This window comes from Melanotaenia boesemani, chromosome 4 (assembly GCF_017639745.1).
Source record: "Melanotaenia boesemani isolate fMelBoe1 chromosome 4, fMelBoe1.pri, whole genome shotgun sequence".
NCBI lineage: Eukaryota > Metazoa > Chordata > Actinopteri > Atheriniformes > Melanotaeniidae > Melanotaenia > Melanotaenia boesemani.
In genome coordinates this window covers 9,069,943-9,091,151 of record NC_055685.1, presented here as the reverse complement: position 1 = coordinate 9,091,151, position 21,209 = coordinate 9,069,943, and the positions used below count along the sequence as shown (strand labels likewise).

The following is a 21,209-nucleotide window of genomic DNA, read 5'->3' as shown; positions in this document are numbered from 1 at the left end:
TGACAACTTTTGACAAATTTCTGTCATATGCCTCATTTTAATCAAAGAAAAAAGATTTTCCATAAAGTTGTCACCAGGCAAATAACGATGTTCTCAGAACCTTATGACACAAAAGTGTTTGAAGATGCACTTTTCTCTTGTGGGAACAGAAGATCAAAGCAGAAATCTGCTGTTTGGTAAGATAAGTCTGCAAAGAGATAATAGACAGCCTGGATCAAAGGCAGGGAATGTGTGTTATGTGTGTGTGCGTGTGCTTGTAATGTAGGTGATTTTTAATGTAAACCTATTTGTAAATACTTTACAATATATACGTAGGCTATATGTATATGACCTCACTGGCCACTTTATTAAGCACATATGTTCAGTTGCTAGTTAATACAAATAGCTAATAGCTAATCACATGACAGCAGCTCCATCCCTTGAGTCATGTAGACATGATTGAGACGACTTGTTGAAGTTCAAACATCAGAATGGAGAAAAAGGTGGACTTTAAACGTTGCTTGGTTGTTGGTACCAGGCAGACTGCTCTTAGTATTTCAAAAACTGGGGTTTTTCACCACAACCATCGCTAGAATATTTAGAGAGAATGGTCCGAAAAGGAGGAAAATAATCAGTAAGCAGCAGCTGTCTGGATGTGGAAAGAAGAGGATTTATAAACTTGATAGAAGAAAGGATAGCCATCTTCTGATGGCTACTTCCAGCAGGATAATGCACCATGTCACAAAGCTCAAATCATCTCCACTTGCTTTCGTGAACATGACAATGAGTTCACTGGACTCCTACAACCTCCACAGTCACTGGATCTCAGTCCAATAGAGCATCTTTGGCATGTGGTGTAACGGGAGATTCTCATCATGGATGTGCAGCTGACAAACCTGCAGCAACTGTGTGATGCTGTCATGTCAATATGGAGCAAAACCTCTGAGGGATGTTTCCAACACTTTGTTGAATCAATACCATAAAGACTTAAGGCAGTTCTGAAGGCAAAATGGGGTTCAGCTCAGCACCTAATAAAGTGACCTTTGAGCAGCATTGATGAGCAGCACTCACAGATCTCATCAAAATGTCCTTTAATACTTAGATGTACTCATTACCACTTATATAGAAGGATTGTAGTTGTGCTTAATTAGTTTTTATTTTTTTAAAAACACGCTGATTAGTTCAAAACATCAAATCCCATGGGTTAAAGATGAAACCAAATACTTCTAGGCGGTGATGACTGACATGCTATAGTGCCAAAAGATGGAATCTATGATTAGCCCAGAGGTCAGAGCTGATTGCTGAGGGCCACACAATCAGGGCCGAGTACATATGGAACAAATTAAAAGAGTCGTCTCTGTGACTCAGCAGCTCAAGCGACTCAGTGACACATCCTCACTTAGAGATGGGGAGAAGCAGAGGGGAGGGCAGAAGGCAAAGAGAAGGAAGCATGTAGAGGAAAGAGGAGACAGAAAGAAAGAGATAAAGCAGGAGGAAGAGGAGGAGACAAAGGTGGGGGTGGGTGGAAAAGCAAAGCACAAGAGGGAGAAGAGGAAAGAGGAAGAACATCTGGCTTGGCCTGGATATCTACAGGGAAGATAGCTGGGTCTGTTAGAGACTTCCTGTTGTGTTTTTCTGCTGTGGTTTCTGTGCTTCCCTGTGGTGCAAATGGAGACAGCATGTGTGATGAGTGAAGACACTCCACAGTGGCCCCCAGAACACAGCTTCCCCCTCCTTTTGGCTGAAATCACTCAACATAGGTTACCAATACAGATGGAATAATCTGTATTTATTTATCCAAAACTAGCTTGCCTGATGACAGCAGAATGCTTTACTTTTCTTGTTTAATTCTTGAGATAACTTCTTGGACATTTTATCCCAAGGTTACAATAACTAAGACGTATGCTGGCTTGTTTCTTAACAGCTTTCATTTGGTCTGTTTTTACGCAATAACCCCAACAAAGACAGAAGCAGAGCAGATTATGTGGTCTGACTGTTTGCTTATGTGAAAGTTTTTACTTGCTGTTTTTGTGTCTGTTCTTAAACCACCGAAGCCTCCTCAACCAGATTAACTGGCATGAAGGAAAAAAATAAGACAAATTACAGACTTTACCACTTTCATTAATCATGAGATGAAATAAAGTTTACTTTAGAATTAAACCGCAGAAACAGACTGGTGAGAACTTGTTTCTACAACTCAAGAACTGTAAGAGGAAATGCATAACTACAACATGTTCAGATAAAAAATGCCAATATTTGATCTTCTAATGATGTGGTAGTAGATTTAAGTAAGTCAACCTCTCCCAACAAATAATCCCACATAGCTTCAGTCTTGTGATTGCTTTATATTTCATTGCAATTAGAGGTCATCCCTCCTCCAATTCCTTTCCTCTCATGTCTGCCGAATATATTTATCTTTCCATCTTTACAGTGTTTTTAGAGCAGCGACTGAGCAGGACTGCTGTCCTTTCCGGTGCAATCTCATAATGGTTTGGAGTAAAAATGTTCTCCAATGAACAATAGACAGAAAGACTCCATTGGGATCAGCCTTCTGGGGGAATCCTTTGCCCCTTTGCCGGATCTGCAGGGGTTAGAAATGATTCAACTCCCAGACAAAAAAAAAAAAAAGTAGAGAAGACTGAAGTAGGTCTGTGATTAAAGTATTTGTGGAACTGCAGCATATATTCCAGAAACATCTAATTGAGTTATGGTACTAATTAACTTTAATAGAAAGCCCTAGAATGCTGAAAGAGGGAGGCAGATAATGACTGGGAAACTCAGGCGTTAAGACTTCATTCAGAGATCTTTTTGCAGGATTGAACAACAACAAACACATCTCCTCAATGCCGAATTAGAGCTTGCCAGTGCGTAACATCCCATCAGGGGCTTCTAGCATCTGCCCCCCTTTGAGTCCAGAATTCCTACTTCATCTGCTGCCTTCTTCTCTGAGTGATGTTGATGTGTGCAGTCTGGTGTTTAGTATCACTGAGCGCTTCACAGCATCCGGACAGGAGGTGAAAGTTCATCAGAAGTTCCTCCAAAGTCTGCTGACATGTCTCCTTACGAAGAGGCGGCAGTGTTTCTCTTTACACAAAGATCATCGGCAGATTATCACAAAGCTTCTGATAAATGATCTAAATCCCTAAACTATTGATGCAAATCTCTGCTACAATGTAAGCTCCTCTCCTACATCAGTGATTTTACAGTCTGTGCCTTAGTTATTTCAAAGTTAAGATTTGAGTTACCTTATTGGCTTGATATAAAACTGCTTATTTAATCACAGCCCTGCAAACAGTGAGTCAGCTAACCTTGATTTTTTAGGTTATTCACTTTGATGTCAACACACATTTTACCAACTGAAATAACTATAATAGTCTGTGCAAACACTAAAACTACAATTAAGTATCAAGATTTTGACATTAGTCCCACTTGAATGATATCAATGTGAATTTCAGATGCAGAGGGGGATTTTGTTTTTCTTTAGCTGTGTATTCTCACTGCAACTAATGCTGAACGCTGCCAATCATGTTTTCACAAAGATAAACAAAAAGGAAATATATGACTCCAGTTTTCAGATCTCTTTAGGTGCTTCCTGTGTACCAAATAATAGATTTTTAAATTTTGCTGCTGGAGTATGACGTTTTGAATGTCTCTTGGCCAAAATACTGTGTATCGCTGCTGATCTGCTGATGTCATATGAACCACTGAAACTTCTAAGATCATCTGGGTCAAGTTTGCTTCCCATCCTGAGACTTAAAACTACACAAGGAGACTTGGCATCTAGTTTTTATGTTCTTCATATCTGGAACAAACAACCAAACAACCTGAACTCTGCTGCAAACGTTTAAATTAAATCAGGTTTGAAAACTTTATTTTTATAGTCCATTTTCTTCAATATGTACAGAGATGATGATGATAATGGTGATAATGATGGTGACAATGATACAGATGATGATGATGATAATGAGAATGAGACAGTAAAGATGACATCATCATCATCATCATCATCATTGATGATGACATTGACAATGATACTGATGCTGATGATGGGAATGGTGATGATGACTGATATTGATACTGATGATGGTATGGTGATGTGATAATGAAAACAGTGATATTGATCATGGTTATGACAACGATGATGAAAGATGATACTGATGATGGGATAAAGATGGTGATGATGACTGATTTTGATATTGATGATGGTTAAGACAATGATGATGAAAAGATAATGATATTGATGATGATGCTGCTGATGATGATGACAATGGTAATCATGACAGTGAAAGTGATACTGATGATATTCATGACAATGATGATGAGAAAATGATGATGATACTGATTATGGTGATGGTGATGATGGGGATATAGATGGTGATAATTATGGTGATGATGATTATGACAGTGATATTGATGATATTCATGACAATGATGACAATACTGATGATGGTGATGATGATAATAATCGTGATGATGATGATGATGATGATGTGATGATGGTGATGATGATGACAGTGATAGTGATGATAGTTATGACAATGATAATGAAGAGATGATGATCATGACTATGATAACAATAATTGTGATGATGATAATGATGATGATAATGATAATAGTAATGATGACAATGATGGTGACACTGACGATAGTGATGACAATTATGATGATGTTGACAATAATGATGTATTTCCTGTTTGCGTATGTTTGCATCACATCTAACTCACTGTATATATTCTGTTGTCTGTTTTTTCTTATTATGTACTGCACATAACTGTACAGAAATAAATTTGCCTTGCATGTTTTGGCAAATGTATGCTACTAAAATCAAGGTTACCTGTGTTGTACTCGTCTGTGTGACCGAAGAAACCACTGACACATAAAGACATATTGACTTAAATGGACAGAGGCAGTTGAACACTTACTTCTTAAAACAGAACAAACATTTAACTAGATCACATTTATCTGGTGAAGTGTAAGGAAAAAGCCTGCACTCTTTTTTGTCTTTCATTTTCAGACACACACCCTCGCACCAGAGTCCCTCTGCTCCCTGATCTACAGGTTTCAGCAGATGGCAGGAATGTGACTCAGAAGGCCACGTCTGTCTACAAACACGCACATGTGCACACAGACACAGCACAATTCCAACATGTTTTATGTCTACAAACAAAAGGAAGGAAATTTATCAGCAAAGAACATTAAGAAAAAGGACTTTACATTAATTTTTCTTCTTCATGGGTGCAAATCCACACTCATCTAAACCTTCACTCCATTTAAAACACCAGTCAGCTTTAGAAATACATTTACATTCATAATTGCTTTGTGGCACTAATGGATTTGATTGTCCTCCTGGCAATTTGTGATTTGTTTATTTTGCTTTGTTGCTCTTCAGATCAATGATTGCATCATGTCTGTTTGATGAGGCATTTAATTTGCCTGCTGCTGATTAGTTCTCCTATAACAGCAAAGTCTGAGCACTGAAACCAATGTGTCAAAATGTCAAGCTGATTTCGTTCTTAATTTCGAGATCAGACAAGATTCTGGCTTCATGTCCTCATTTTCATTAATATGAGAGGCGTGATTTCCCCCCTTGTTTCTTGGGCATGGGAATCACAACAGAGTCTCATATCTGGGTAAATAAGAGAAAAGGCTCACATGGTGATGGTTCAGATAAACGAACATAATGCCCACTAAGACTCAGTGTTATCTGGGTTTGCTCCATCGGGCGCTCATGGCCCGTATCCTACTGTCTGTCTTTCATCTTTTGTTGTGATTGATGGCTGAACGTTGTCTGTGTCTGCAAGCATCAATGCATGTGTGTATGGAAAGTTAAACTCACGTGTAAAAAAAAGTGTGAACATCTTTGTCAAAAGTCAAGGAGAGTGAGGGACATTTGTGTATGCCTGAATGTGCACATGCTTTGGAGTTTATTTACATAAGAAATATGTGTGTTTGGGTTCCCCAGCATGCTGGAGACACTGAATGAAGTGGGGGGTGTTTGTAGTAGTTCTGGGATTTGGCATAATGACTGAGAAGGACAAAGGTCTTTCTGCAGTGGTGGGAAACTTCTTTAACCCTTGACTTCCCCCAGATGCTCAAAGTAAACTTAAACTTCCGAAAGCGTTATCTGGGACAGAGGGAAACTCTGTTTGTGTGTGTGTGTGTGTATCTGGGGTAGAAGGCCTGTCCTTTTCCCATTAGTCAGCTCCACCCTCTTCCTCTAAAAATGAGATATTCATTCCCAGTAAAGTAACTTTTAATCTTCGGCCTTGTTAGTGTCTTCATACTTCATAAGAGTTGGCAATGATGTAAATAAAGATCTATCACAGTGAAAAAAAAGGAGTGTTAAAAACTTTTATCAGATCTAAACAGGAAAGTCTCACATCTGTGCTGCTGCCTTTCTTCTCCAGTTACACCACAAAGGTCCAAGTTTCTGTTCCCAGGGCTGTTTTTATATTAAGCTTTAGAATGAAGAAGAGCACACTGATACTCAGAATAACATGTTTCATTTTCATTGGGAATAAAACTGGATATAAAAAGGCGTAAATGCTGCCTTAATTTACTTGCCAAGCAGAAAGATTTTAAATTATCACACACTGCCTCCTGGTGGATCATAGGAGAAGTACAGCAACAGTTAACGTCTTAATCAAGATAATCAGAAGTGACTGTCAGAGTTAACACTGCAGGGCATTTCTGAACTGAGATGACAGATGTAACAGACCCCAGGCACACTGACTTCAAAGGAGCAGAGCAGCTTGTTTTAAGGCAGCGAACCCAAAGACACAGTTGAGAGCAATCTGTGAAAAAGCATCAGTTTTAGTCATGGCCCATCCATCCATCCATCCATCCATCCATCCATCCATCCATCCATTAATCGATTGGAAGAGAGGCCAGGGCCTATCCCAGAAAAAGGTGTGATATATCCTGAAAGGACTGTCAGTCCTTCACAAGGTCAACACAGGGACAAACAAGACAGAACAGCATGAACACTCACATCAACAAACATGCATAAGAACATGCAAACTCCACAAAGGTCTCAGCTGAGGTTTGAACTAGAAAAAAATCTTGCTCTGAGGCAAAAGCTCTAACACCACCCCCTCGTGCAGCCTGGCAGCCATTATGTCTCTTAATGTCTAGTAAAAAATAAATAAATAAATAAATAATGTTTTTTGATACACAGGAAGCACCTAAAGAGATCTGAGAACTAGAGTCATATATTTCCTTTTAGTTTATCTTTGTGAAAAACATGATTGGCATAAGCAAGTAGACAATGGACGGATGGATGATAACTGGCCTGCTCCCTTGTGATTTTCTCAAAAACTGAGCAGATAACGGAAGAAAAATTTTGTTGTAAGTGATACAAATTCCAGTTCAGAGTGACTGCAGTGCTTAGGTTGTGCTTTTCTCTATGAAACACACAAGCAGTAATCTCATCAGGGGTTATGTGGAGCCAAGCACCCTTTAATATGTAGATTCAATAAGACAGGTAACAAACCACCAGCCCGCCAAATGCTAGACAACCACAGTCAGAAAATATAACCAAGGTGCTGACCCGGTCATCAAGTCCACCAGAACAAGCCAGAGCTGAACGGCCCCACCCCACAACCCACAAGCTCCCAAGAATCTGCCACTAAAAACCATTACAAAATGCATCCTAAAGCCTTCCCAGAAGACCAGATGAAAACTTAATAACGCTAGGGGGCTCTTCAGTGGGTTTAACAATGTAGCTAATCTACATGGGACAATGACTTCTTACAAAATTGTCCCCAAGTTGGTTGTTTTAAAAAAGACCAAAATGACTGAAATCATCACAAAAGTATTAAAAAGATTCTAAAAAAATCACAGAAACAACAAAGTCCAGATTTGACTGGACTTTGTTATTTGTTGGAATAACTGTGATGTTATTCTCAGTCTGCAGCAGCTCCTCCTCACAAGCACGTAGACACAAATCTCTCTGTCCTTTTTCTTTGCTTCTCTTCTTTTTTCTTTTTTTTTTTTACTGGGTAATTAGCTGACAGGTCACACTGAGTAATGATCTGGGATCAGTCCAGAGTAATTACACCGGGAGAGGATTGACCTCAGATATGCCTCTGCCTGAGGGGGCTTATATATGTATATGTGTGTGTGTGTGTGTGTGTGTGTGTGTGTGTGTGTGTGAGTGAGCGTGTGCTTGCTGAAGACAAACCAAAAATAAGACCAAGAAAAGTCTGAGATAAAGAAAGTGTGTTTGTGTGTGCTCTTTTTTGACCTATGGACAGGCAGAGACAAATCACCCTCCACCCTCTGCGGGCCCCTCCTCCCCACTCTCAGAAGGTCAATCCAAATTAAAGACAAATGGCTATACTTGGTTTTTCTACCAGAGTGGCGACACCTCAGTTATAAAAACAAAGGTAGCTCAAGACTGTCTGTTTATTTAGGCAATTCAAAGACGTATTCCACCTCTGCATAGAGCATCTGCTCCACTTAGAGGAGGATACTTCTTTGTTCTTCACCATAACAACAGGAAGACAAGACACAATGGCACTACATGAAGTGAGTCGTCAGTAACACCCTTTAAATACACATGTCTTTAAAGCAAAAAAAACAAAAAAAAGGGTCTAGCCATAACATCGATTTCCTTTCCACTATGGTCATGGCTATAAAAGTAATAAAACTCGTGATGGAGAGGTCAATTCATTGCTCTTGGGTTGAACATATTTCCCCTTATCACAGCAAAACACTAACGGAGCTACCAAATGAGCTTGCTAGATGTGATCCCAATGATAACCTAGCAGTCCCATCGTCCCACCGATAAGGACACAATTTATGGTCAGCCGCTCTGTCTACTGACCTCACCACTGCCTTGTTGCTGTAAAAAGGAGGAAGTCCGTCTTTAATGTTAACATAAAAGCAACTCTGTTTCCAAAGCTCGATCTGTCAGTGTCAAAAACTAACCCAGTCCAAACTATTTTGTCTTTTTGTTTTTGGAAATCCTTATCCTCCTATCATTAGGTTTCAATGTGGAAATATGCTGGAAACAGAGTTTTTATTCTTCAACTTGTTCTATTTTTGATTATGTAAAGGCCAAACTGTTCTGTTTTGAGATATTTTATAGTGCTTTCTCTTCAGTGTTTGATAAAATGATAAAAAGCAAGACAAGGCTCCCTACTTGGCTCTGCTGTGCAGATGGGGGTGGAACAGAATTAGTCCAGTGTCTCCAGACTGGAGATGACTTTGCAATCTCACCAGTATCAGCCACAGCATTAAAACCATCTTCCCAGCTTTTTTTAGACTTCCCTCGTGTCTGCAAGACAGCTCTGCTGAGACACAGACAGAGCTGTCCTGTGGTGTCTGTTAGATGAGATATAGTAGGTTGCAAAGTGGACTTGTTCCTGCGCATCCTGCAGCTGCACAGTTGGACTGAGATCTTTGAACCTGGTTAGAGGCTAGTGTGTTCCTCAAGCTGCTTCTGAGTAGGAGGCAGGTCTGCTTCTCTGCATCCATGCAGAGGTGGATTAGCCATGAAGCCAAGACATATCCTGCAGAATGATGCACCGTAACATGATGGTGCAGGGTTATTCATGTCACCTGTTTGTGGTTTTACTAATGTATATCAGTGGTTGTCAAACTTTTTGAGCCATGACCCCCAAGATAAGATGCATTGGTGTTTGCAACCCCATGCGACGAATTAGTGATTAATTGTGTGTTAAATCAAATGGGTCATCTTGCAGCCATCCTCTAAATGTAAGGCTGGAAGATAAAGTGGTTTTTGGTGGTTCACCGCTGTGGCAAGGCACCTAGATGCCCAAAGTCAGCTTCTTTCACAGAGATAATGTCAAACTCAGATATTTAATATGGCGTGTGTACTTACTTTATTGTTTATGCAATATTGTTTTAAAACAATAATGTGTTCATTTTCAAGATTTATATCTTCAGTGGTTTAATTTGACAGCCCTGGTAAAATAAATAAATAAATAAAATTAAAAAAAATCCCAAATTTATTTGAAAAATGTAGGCTATATGTTTTTTTTAATTATCTGGTGACGCCCTGAAATTATCTCGTGACCCCCAGTTTGAAAACCACTGATGTAGGTGATTGGATTATTTCACTGTTTGATTAAGTAAAATATGAACCCTTTAGGCACTCGAGTTTTAGAAGTTTAAAAGGAATACTTTAAATGATTTAAAAAAAAATGCGGAATATGTAGCAGCGTTGACCAATCGTCACTCTCAGGAGGCAAACTTTCCAGAATCTGAAGTTTTATGGCTTTATATATATTTCTCTGAAATTCTACTTGATAAATTATCATCATTCTGGACCCAGTCGTGATGATTCAATTAATTCAAATGAGGAAATCGGATAATAATGTCAATTTTTAAGAATCATTCTCCAAAATGGTCATCTTTGCTGTCGGCATATTTTGGTTTAGTACTTTATTTGAGCAACTGTAGGAGTTACTGTGATGTAGTACAAATCACTTCTGGATTCTTTTAAGTATAGTTTTAAATGTGGTAGTGCAGGTCACCAACTGACCAGAAGGTAGGCAGTTTAAATCCCACTTGCCCAGCCATCAATATGTCATTGTGTCGGTGTGAATGTTTGGTGGTGGTCGGAGAAGCTATTGATGCAGATTGGCTGCAAAGGTTCACTTAGTCTGCCCCGGGGCAGCTGTGGCTACATAAGGAGCTACCATCATTAAAAGTAATGAATAATTATGTTGTTACCTCAAAATAACAAAGAGATTAGCAATTAGAGGTTTATAAATCTTTTTAGTTAAGCCTAGTGGGAAAAAAAGAAATCTGTAATAGTAGTTAGTAGTAGTGCTAGTTTTTCCATCCCCACCAGCCCAGAAGACATGGAGCTCTCTCTCTCTACAACACCACATGGACTATACTTTGGTGCTGTAGACATAAATTTAACTGAACTGTGTGACCTCTGTTGACTAGAATCCCCCCTTAAACGAAGATGTGTATACAGCTTTTTCAAGCTGACCTTTCACATAAACATCCTGGTGTATCCCATTCTCTGTAATACCCTGATCAAAGTACAGAGGACCATGGGCTACAAAGCTGACTGGCTAATACCACATGACCGCAGTGGGAAGAAATGCCCTGCAATGAGGTCACACTGCAGGGGAAACAATCACAGTCACAGAGTATGGAAGGAAGTGCAGCGTACTCTGTGTGCCTTTGTGATGTCATTTCCTTTTGGAAAACCTGAATGGGCAGGAAAGCAGCTTTTTTGCAGACTCCCACAAACCCAGCTAATAGTCAGATGGAAAAGAAAGCAAAATAATCTTCTAACAGTTTTCTATTAATATGTTTTTTAAAGATTAAATTCTGGATCATAAATATTAATTAACCTGGAGAACATTACTTGAACCTGCGTACATGGCAGGTATATTACAATAATAGCAGATCTGGAACAGTATTACTGCTTATTTTTAATAGTTTTGATTTTGATCATGAGTTTAATCAGAAAGAGTAAGGTCCAGTTACAGCCTCTGGGACTTTCAGGACACTCATTTAGAACCCCATTACGGCCTCCTTCTACGGACACAGGCAAATGTAACCCTGATAATCTTCAGTAGAACCATGTAAAATTTACAGCTTACACATGAGATTTATAGCTATATGCAGTAAAAACACAATAGCTACAAGATGACATACTGCAGCACAGGCGCACAGGGACTCCAGCAGACACTGAGGCATCGTTCAGAGTCCGACAACAAAACATCTGCCAAATGATGAAGTGCAGTATTTTAGCTTGTAACAAGAATAATGGTACAGTCCTGCCAAGACAATATAATATCAAATGGCCTAAAATCATCAGGAGATTAAATTTAATGACAGGATAATTACAGAAATCCAGGAATTTGGGAAGCACTGATTGGGACAATCCAACACAGTTTTCCTCTTTAATTGAAGTTTCATGATGTTTCAAACTAGTCGTTAATTAATTGACATACAGTATGTAACAATAAGCTTATAACTGACTAAAATTTTGTACTGTGTTGTTAAAATGTGGCAATTAGTCTGATAACATTTAAAAATGCTTCAAAATTCCTTACAAATACAACAGTTGTGACAGAACTTGATAGATTTTGTCTTCATACTAAGAGAAATGAAACTGCTTCAGCTGTCTGTGTTGAAACAGGTTTTTAAAAGTCTGTGTATAGTAACTGAGTAATGAACTCAGTTGTTTTCTGTACATAACTCAAAAGTTATATAATTAAAATGCAATTTTAAAAGGAAAGAAACCCTTTTTCTCTGTAGCGTACAGTTTCACACAGCTATCATAACACTAATTACTACTGAACTGCCGTACTGGTCTGGTGCTGCAAGGTTAAGCTTTCATCACATCAAAAAAAAAACCACCCCGGCTGGAATCTGGCATTAACAAGAGATGTGGATTACCACAAATACAGACAGTCTGCTTTTTCTACAGACAGACTGGCCTTCAAGGACACGGTTACTTGTTTTACTGGCAGACGTTGAATTAATCAAACAGCTCCTGATGCTGGCTGGATTCTTGATGAGAGATCTAATACTTGGTTTGGTCTTGTAGTGGCATTAGAAGAAGAGGAGGATATGAAGTTCAAAAAAGAGTCCAGATCATATGTATTTTGGAAAATTTGACATTGTGCACCCCGTGGGGTTGGCTGTTCCCTCATCACATGAGAAAATGTAATTAAGTTTTATGTGACTAGAAGGCAGTCACTTACAATGACTTTAAATCTATTTTCCAGTGCTGAGATTGCCACACCACAATGGTTAGTCCATGTTAAAGCATTTGCTAAATCACATCATCGATGCACCGCTTAACTAGAAGAGTTAGTATGTACGAATAAAACAGAGGAAAAAGAAATTAAGCCAGCTGATAAATTTGAGTAGCCCGTCAAAGAATATTTTGCAATCACAAGCTATATTTAAGAACATCCATACATTCAGAGATCAGTTGGAAAACAAATCAGCTAGCTAACATTTTCACAGCTTCTGGTGCTCAGAGATATCAGGACAAGGATGTGGATGGAGAAAAAGTTCAGTAATTGTGATGATAGCTTTGAGATTTCATTTTAGACACAATGTTAGCACAGAACAAAAACTGTTCAATATGATCCAGCTAAAGCCTGCTCGGGCTGAAATCGGTCAACACTCAAACTAGAATCAAAAGTGGAAATCTTAAGAATCTATTAATTAAAATGATTTATTTTTTCTTTTTTTTCAGCTGTAGACAGCAGACTGAGCTCTCTCCGTTTGGAGAATCAGGAAGGAATTGCAACAAGGAGGCACAAATGTTCTAAAAAAGACCAGAGCTGGAAAACCTAAACAATTTCACAGCTGTTAAAATGACCTTCATATCTAATTAATTTTATATTAGTTCACATTTGCAATATACTGTCATTGTTTCCTCAAAGAATGCCCAAGAAGACTCAACTGGAACAGAAGTGAGTTGTTTCAGAAGGAGAAAATAGGCTTTTCAATGGTTCCAATTTGAGCAGCTCCTAGGATCCACCGTCAGAGCTGAGCATGCTCTGCTGCGAGTACGATGCTGTCTATACTCACAACTGCACAATAATCCAGCAGCTTGGAGAACTGCCACATTTGCATTATCTGCTGCTGAATTAGGCCCTCGTGCTAACTGGGACAATATGCTCATTCACATAAAACTGATCTGACCTCCGTCACAACATGAGGCACAATGTTGTCATGAAACACATTTTTTACCATTTCCAAGTAGGGAACTGTGAATAAGACATCCAGCATTGGTGTCATTTCCAAACAAAGACATCACCAATCCATGAGTTTCCATAGAACTCATCCAGGAAAGTTTTATAATTTTTGGGAAATAAAAATCATTAAAAACGTCTACAGTCTTTTCTTGTTCTTTGTTTCTATTTGCTAACATTTTTTGTCACATTGAAAAATATGTTTTGTTGGCAAAAACAAATTAAGTGCTATGATTACTACTTTGGATGATTTCCTTTTGTATACAGTGACCTTGGGTGTAGAAAGGCGCCAAGAAATAAAACATATTATTATTATTATTATTATTATTATTATTATTATTATTATTATTATTATTATTATCACTAAGACACAGCTCTTTAGGACAATGCTGTAGAAGCTACTGGACGATTTCTTACATCCTCTAAACATCAGTGAAGAAACAGAAGAATGTGTTTGGTGAAAAGCTTCCTCGAGTCAAATGTAAGACAGAAAGCTACCGGAGATCTTTCCTGCCAGCAGTCACCCCCCTCCAGAATGAGGCCTTATCTAATTACTAATTATTGTTATTTTCATTTAAACAAAACTACAACATTACAATTTACTTCTGAGATAAATATCTTCTCTTTTTTTCATTTTTTCATCTCATGAACACAATTATAAATTGGACTAATGTGAATCATATGATGAATTTGTTTCAACCTGATTATAATTGGACTACTACAATCAACTGGACTGAATTCAACTGCATCCTTAAAAGTGCCTGGGGATGTATTTGTTGCAAATTGAAGCTATACAAATAAAGATCAATTAAATTGTTTTCTTTTTTTTTTTTTTTGGACTGTAGAAGAGCTGTTGGTTGGTTATAGGGTGTGGTTAAAGAATGAAATATGATGAGATATGAAGAAAGCACATGCTGGACTGAGCAGACTTACTGTCAGGGTTGGGAGACTTGCGTCCAGCGTGACTGGGCGATGAGCAGCGGAAGGTCGTGACAATGGTGTTGTGGTGTGGGTTGGGGTGGTGAGGATGATGCACTGCCTGGTGGTGGCCATTATTCTCTGGAGGAGCTTTGGTGATGCTGATTTCAGGTTTGCGAGAATCCCCGGGACTGGGGGGCTCAAACTTGCGAGTGTGATTCTGCTCAGCAGCCCGGGTAATCCCGTTGTTATTATTGTTGCCCTCATTGCGGCGTATCACCGGGGAGTCAGTCAGGGTCCTGGCAAACGTTACCTCCCTCTTGTGGCTCATCTCGGGGGTCTTGGAGTGTCCCAGGACTTCAGGGCGTTTCAGGGCGCTGTTGGTCACAAAGCGCATGGAGGCGGGGCTGGTGATGTTATCCACCTGCTTGCTAGAAGAGGAGATGTCAATGGAGAGTTCAGAACGGCGCGACACGGGCTCAGGAGTCTTGGAGCCTCCTCCACCCATGATGGAGCGTGGCTGGGTGTAGTTGAGGTTGTTGTTGTTGGTTGCCGGGGCAGCAGTGCCCAGGTCGCGGTAGTAGATGCTGGTGGGAGACATGGCATTACGGTGAGGGGAGTTGGTTGTTCGACGAGAGCCGGGCGATGAATGGGATGAAGTATCAACATCCTCCACCTCAAAGGACTTCTTCAGGGCTGCATGAGGGCGACAAAGAAGACTTGTTTCACAATTTTTTATTTTTATTTACACTTTGCTGTAATTTGAGGTTGTAGACCTTATTCTCTGACATTATATAAGATAGATCAGTTGATGTTTAAAATAGTATTTAGAAATAGTATTTATGGAGTTATAGCTCAGTAAAGAAATTTTGATGGGTGAAAGGCAAATTCAAACTTTAACACATCAAAATATAAAATTTAACAAAAGTTGGACTGTAGAAGTATCAAACTTTATAGGTAATGTTTTTTATTTTTGTCACATTACTCGGTTGTAATATAAAAATGTGCATGCTTAATTGCCATTTATGCACAAAAAAGGACTGAAAGCAAACAAATTTGTTATTTGCACTTTCACATCTCCCCCTTATAAACAATTTATGGGTCAAGATAGATGTATAGAAAGAAGAAACAATATCATAAAATATTCATTAAAAGGTCGGACCAATTAAATGTGCTGCATAAACATTTCCCTCTAAAAAACATGGGTAACAGCATCAAAGCAGAAAAACCGCTGAGGTTTGAGGGTGGAAGAGAAGAAGAAGCAATTTTGGTGGCACACAAAAGAAACAACATGCACTACCAATTAAACCATACCTTTTTAATTTCATTACATTCGCAAGCTGTGTGTTTTTCCACCATATTTTATAGTCAGTTTCTGGATTGTTTTGTCATGACACTGTGGTAGACTAGAAAATAAAATTGTAGGGTTTTTACACAGAGCCCCTTGGAGCTTTTCACTCTAATGATCTAATGCCTGAAATCAGTCAGCTGTCACTTGCTACCAAGCATTTAGACAAAAAGATGCTAAATAGCCCCCGTTCTGTCCCAAAATCAGCAAACAGATAGAAGCGCATCTCTCCTTAAGCTTAGTTTTTGTGACAAAATAGCTGAACTGTCCAAGATGAGGATCCTTAAGGAAAGGATCATCCTCAAGAAGAACGCAATTGGCTGAAAGTCAACTTGAATTTGACCTCCATTGAGGAGTTGTGGAGCACATCCAGTGGCCAGGAGCAGGCAGCGTAATTAAAGAAAAGTTAGACTTGTCCACTCACGCACACCCTAAGAATGTTTCCTTCAGTTCAGAGCACAGCGCTGATGAATTCATCTATTTGTGGCTTGTGGTGTGGCTTCAGTGCATGTGCCTGTTTCATGCAACTATTTGTATTTAGTTCAAAATACTTGTAAAAGCTACTGAGTGTGTGTTATGGGAATATGTGTTTATTTTTAAGCAACTGCAGCTACAAGGGAGGAGACCATGCCCCAGCCTGGCTGCTCCAGTAGAAACTCTGTTTAGAGGATCTGGAGCTTGACACAATAACATCAAAGCTGGCCTTCCCACACAGATTAGCAAGCAAAACCAGCAAGACGGAACCGTTTTCTAGAATGATGGACAACTGATGCAGTTTACCCCCAGAAGAAGTTTCAGAAAAGAGTTGCTCTTTATTGGTATTAGTTGCATACAGAACATTCCCATGTTTTGGGGTCCTGTTTATAAGCCTTTTATGGCATCTGGGGTGACCCATTTTACAAGGCTTAACAGTGACTGGATTATCTTACACAGAATATAATACATGTCTTGTAAATATATAAATAAATTAAGTGAAATACAATGGCAATATATATATATATATATATAAAGGTTTAACTTTAAAGTAAGATAACTCTTACCAGTGTTTTAGAACTTGATCAGACTATTTGTGCCATGAACTGGCAGGTGATGCAAATGTTTCGAAATATCAACCTCCCCAAGCCTTTTGCAAAGCAATCAGCAGCAGTGAGCTTCTCTAAGCAACTACCTGGTGCCCACAAAATAGGAAAAGGCTGAGAAGACACTGAAATATGCTTTCTAGTACCTGTTTGTAATATAATTATGAAAATAGAACAATGGAGGGCAAGTTGAGATTCAGAAGTTAAATGCAGCTTTGCATGAGAATTTGGAAATGAAATGAAACATTTAAAGAAGCATTTCTCTGCAAAAGCATTGAGGAAGATTTGTCAGACTCTGAAGTAGTGCCCCACAAAAATGGGACATATATGGAAAATATCGCTTCAGGCGCTTGCAACAAGCCCGGTGCACTTTGCCAATAAATCACATGGATGACATGATCATTTTGGTAGAAGGACCTCACCAACTCATCTGCTTGGCACAGGGGAAGATTCACCATGATGATGTGGTGCACACAGAAAACTTCTCATTGAAAAAGAGATCAATGGAAATAATTCAAGGTCAGTAAATTCTGTAAACGAACATTACACTTCAAAAAGGGAAGAGAAGAAGGATAGCTTTGACAACAAGGAACAGAACTGAACCCTCAGAAGTTTCATTATGTGTGAGATGCAAAAGAAATGTTCTTTTTTATATATTTAAACACACGAAAGAATCACTCATAAACTTTTTAACAGTAATTTTCTCACAGTCCAATTTTTTATTTTTTTCTCTGAGGTTCTGAAAACAGCACAGCTCATTATCCAGTAAGCGACCATAAAACAACTTTAAAATCCACCCAACTGATAGGAAAAAAAAAACAAAAAAACATTACATACAAAATAATAAATCTGCTGTTTAAGAGGTATCCAAACCCCCTGCTGCCAATAGACTGTGTCCTTCTTAGCCCTGCTTTGCTGTTTTATGATTGCAAAGAGGGAGTCGAAGGTCATGGCAACTTTCAACTCAGGCCAGACAATAAGCAGCTCTGCCAAGACCGCTTTGCAGATTTTATAAGTAACTGAGAGGTTGCTTATATTTATATTTATATATATATATGACTTTAGGAATATGTATACTCACTAACTTCTCCTGGCATTTGCTGTAGCTTTTTTTTATTTTTATCAGCTGTTAATGTGAGAGCGAAAGTCAAAGTATATCAAAATCCATATTGACAAATTTTATGAAGGTAAAGGAGCTGTAGGGATTTTCTGACAAAGGCTGAGGTATTATTATTATTATTATTATTATTATTGATCATAATAACACCTGTTCTGATGGTGTGCAGCCAAGTACATTAGAGTTTTTCAATTTAAATTTTGTCTTGGAATTCAGAGAATGGAGAAAAAGGCAATCATGGGATTTCTCAGTCAGATATCAGTCTCATTCTTCCAGTTGGATGAATATTACTTGTATAGGATCACAAGAACATATGTATGTATATTTGTGTGGATAAATAGATGGAGTATTTTCCCAATAAAGCAACATTCCCAGACTGTGAGCCACAAATGAGCGGCCTTGTCTACCTCAGAGGAACTTCATCAACAGCCTCCAATAGCACCAACTCCCCACCTCCCTCTGCTACCTATCACTGCTCAATGTCCAGTATCTCACAGCGTCTCCTGTGGGACAATTACACAGCTCACACAGTTCAGATCAGGATTACAGGCACACGAAAACAATGACGGAGTCAGCTTTTCACAGCCACTATTCTAATGCAGCCCAGGTGTTGGAGGGTCATTCTGCCTCTTCATCATCAGTGTCATCACTTATTCTGAAGGACAACGCCACCAACAGACACAAACATTCAGTATTTTTTGAATGAACATTTTGGAGGGAGGAAAACAAATATAAAGGCGACAGCGGTGAGGAAGAAAAACATGCTGGAGAAAGGGAGGAAGAAAAGCAGTATATGGGTGAGCAGAAAAACATAAAACAAGTCAACACGAGGAGGACTCGAACTTTTACATTTCTGGTAGTAGTTAAGATTCATAGCTGTTATCTACTGAAATTCAGACAAAATATTTATACTTTTAGTTTAGTTTACTTTTAGTGTTGAGGTAGTAAATATTCTATATATAAAGAAAGAAGGAATTGATGGTATCTCAAAATATTTTGGAAATAATATATTTTAGAGAACATTAATATTACTTAGATAATAGCTCAACAAGTAAAAGGGGTGACTCAATCATTTTTAATGTCTTGAGCAGTTAAAGGCCGAGAAAGGCATTTGATAGGTAAATCCTTGTAATTAAAGTTTATATGGAATAAGTTTATTATCAGATGCTCATTAATCAAACTGTTAAAAAGACCAAATGAATGTCATTGTCAATATAAACGCATCATGAATATTCAACCTTAATATTACAGTAATACAATCAGTGTGACTGACTACTTATTATATTACTGCCATTTTTACTGGGAGTTTTGGTCCATCCATCTATTATCTATATCGGTTCATCAAGTCAAGGGTTGTGGGGAAGCTGGAGACTATCCCTGCATTTAGCAGGTGAGAGGCAGCGTACACCCTGGACAGGTCACCAGTCCATAGCAGGGCCAACACATACACTCACTCCGAGGGAGAATTTAGAGTGATCAGTTAACTTAACATGCATGTCTTTGGATGGTAGGAGGAAGCTGGAGTAGCCGGAGAGAACCCACACATGCACGGGGAGAACATGCAAACTCCACGCAGAAAGGCCACTGTTGGAACCTTCCCCCCCAGACTGAGGCTCGAACCAGCAACTTGCTGTGAGGATGCGGTGCTAACCACCACACCACCATGCATCCCAGGAGTTTTGGTGCTTATCAAATTTTGGAATTTCACTACCAAGTTCATGAGTTATGAATGAAGAATTTTAATATATTTTCTTTGCAGTGAAGCAGAATAACACATTTGAAAAAGTCTCTAATTTAGAAAACTGTCTCTAAAAGACAGACACCAAAAGACCGCTGGGCAGCTGACTGGAAGAGCCATCTGTTTGTCACTAACTATCATAGCTTCAACCAACCAAAGCAATATTTTCCTCTGAGGAAAGTCATCAGTGTCATATTTAATATTACATTGAAAAGACTTATTAAACCTCTCGGGCTTCTAAAAGGGTTTCCTAGAAAACAGAACCACAATTTTAATGATATTAAAATAAACCATTAACCAGATAAAGTATGAAATGACAGTGTTGACTCCTACTTTACAGCAGCACTGTGATTGAGATCACAACTTAAAGGAAACCTAGTGTCATATGTTTCATCAACATATAGTTTATCAGGTTATGGAAATGTTTCAGCATGGCTTAGATAGAAAACGTTTTTTTTTTTTTTATCAATGTTAAATTTCTGTTAATTAAAAAAAATCAAACTAACAGATGCATCATTGCAAACATGGAAGCATAATGTTTTTGCATAGAGATATTTAGAGATAGTACTTGGAAAATCAGGGAGGATTTCTAACGGGGAGCTAAGCTAGCAGCCACAGCTACTCACAGAAAAACTAATTTTCTCTATCTGAAACAACTAAAATGTAAAGCTCAAGCACAAGCTATACATAGTGAACATTAAACTGCATGTCCTTACACCCATAGCAGCTACTGACTATCCTGCTGCTGATCAGCTGGGTTGGTCAGAACGATGCAACCTTTTAAATATAATTACATATCATTGTATGTTATCTGTGAATCTACTGCACTATTTTTTATTTGTTAGTATGCTTCTATGTTTAATGGTGAATGTGTGAATTTGATTGTTGTTCATCACTTCATGGCTGCAGCTGGGGTGAAAGCTTGAGACAAATTTCCCCTAATGGGACAATAAAGTTAATCTTGACGTTGTGTCAGCACCACCTTGAAGCTTAATGCTAGGTATTATTATTTTATTCAGTTACAGCTTGGTAAGTGTTTGTGCTTTTCCAGACTTGTGAATTATTTATTCTGTTGATATTTTGGAATTGCACCATTATAAAATGCCTTTGGTAGCCAACATGCATGAAATGATGCAGAACAACTCTTTCACTAGCTGAATAGATAGAAAGTTAACAACTACTAACACATGTGGCATAAGCAAGTGCATGATTTAGCATTTGCTTGAAGTGCTATGAAGTGTTTTATGTCCAAGCAGTATTGGTGGAAGAAGATGCCAGCTTAGTTCCTTCATCAGTCCAATGAGTAAAGTACGCATTGATATTA

At 38.6% G+C, this 21,209-nt stretch overlaps 1 protein-coding gene across 3 annotated transcripts in view; it reads right to left on the bottom strand.

The window, feature by feature from the left end:
• LOC121638714 (septin-9-like) overlaps nucleotides 1-21,209 on the bottom strand; it is an 82,114-nt gene that overhangs the window by 29,725 nt on the left and 31,180 nt on the right. For all 3 annotated transcript variants that reach the window (XM_041983657.1, XM_041983656.1, XM_041983655.1), the window contains exon 2: nucleotides 14,619-15,299. In XM_041983657.1, coding sequence (XP_041839591.1) covers nucleotides 14,619-15,299 — 681 coding nt within the window. The remainder of the gene's footprint in view (nucleotides 1-14,618; nucleotides 15,300-21,209) is intronic.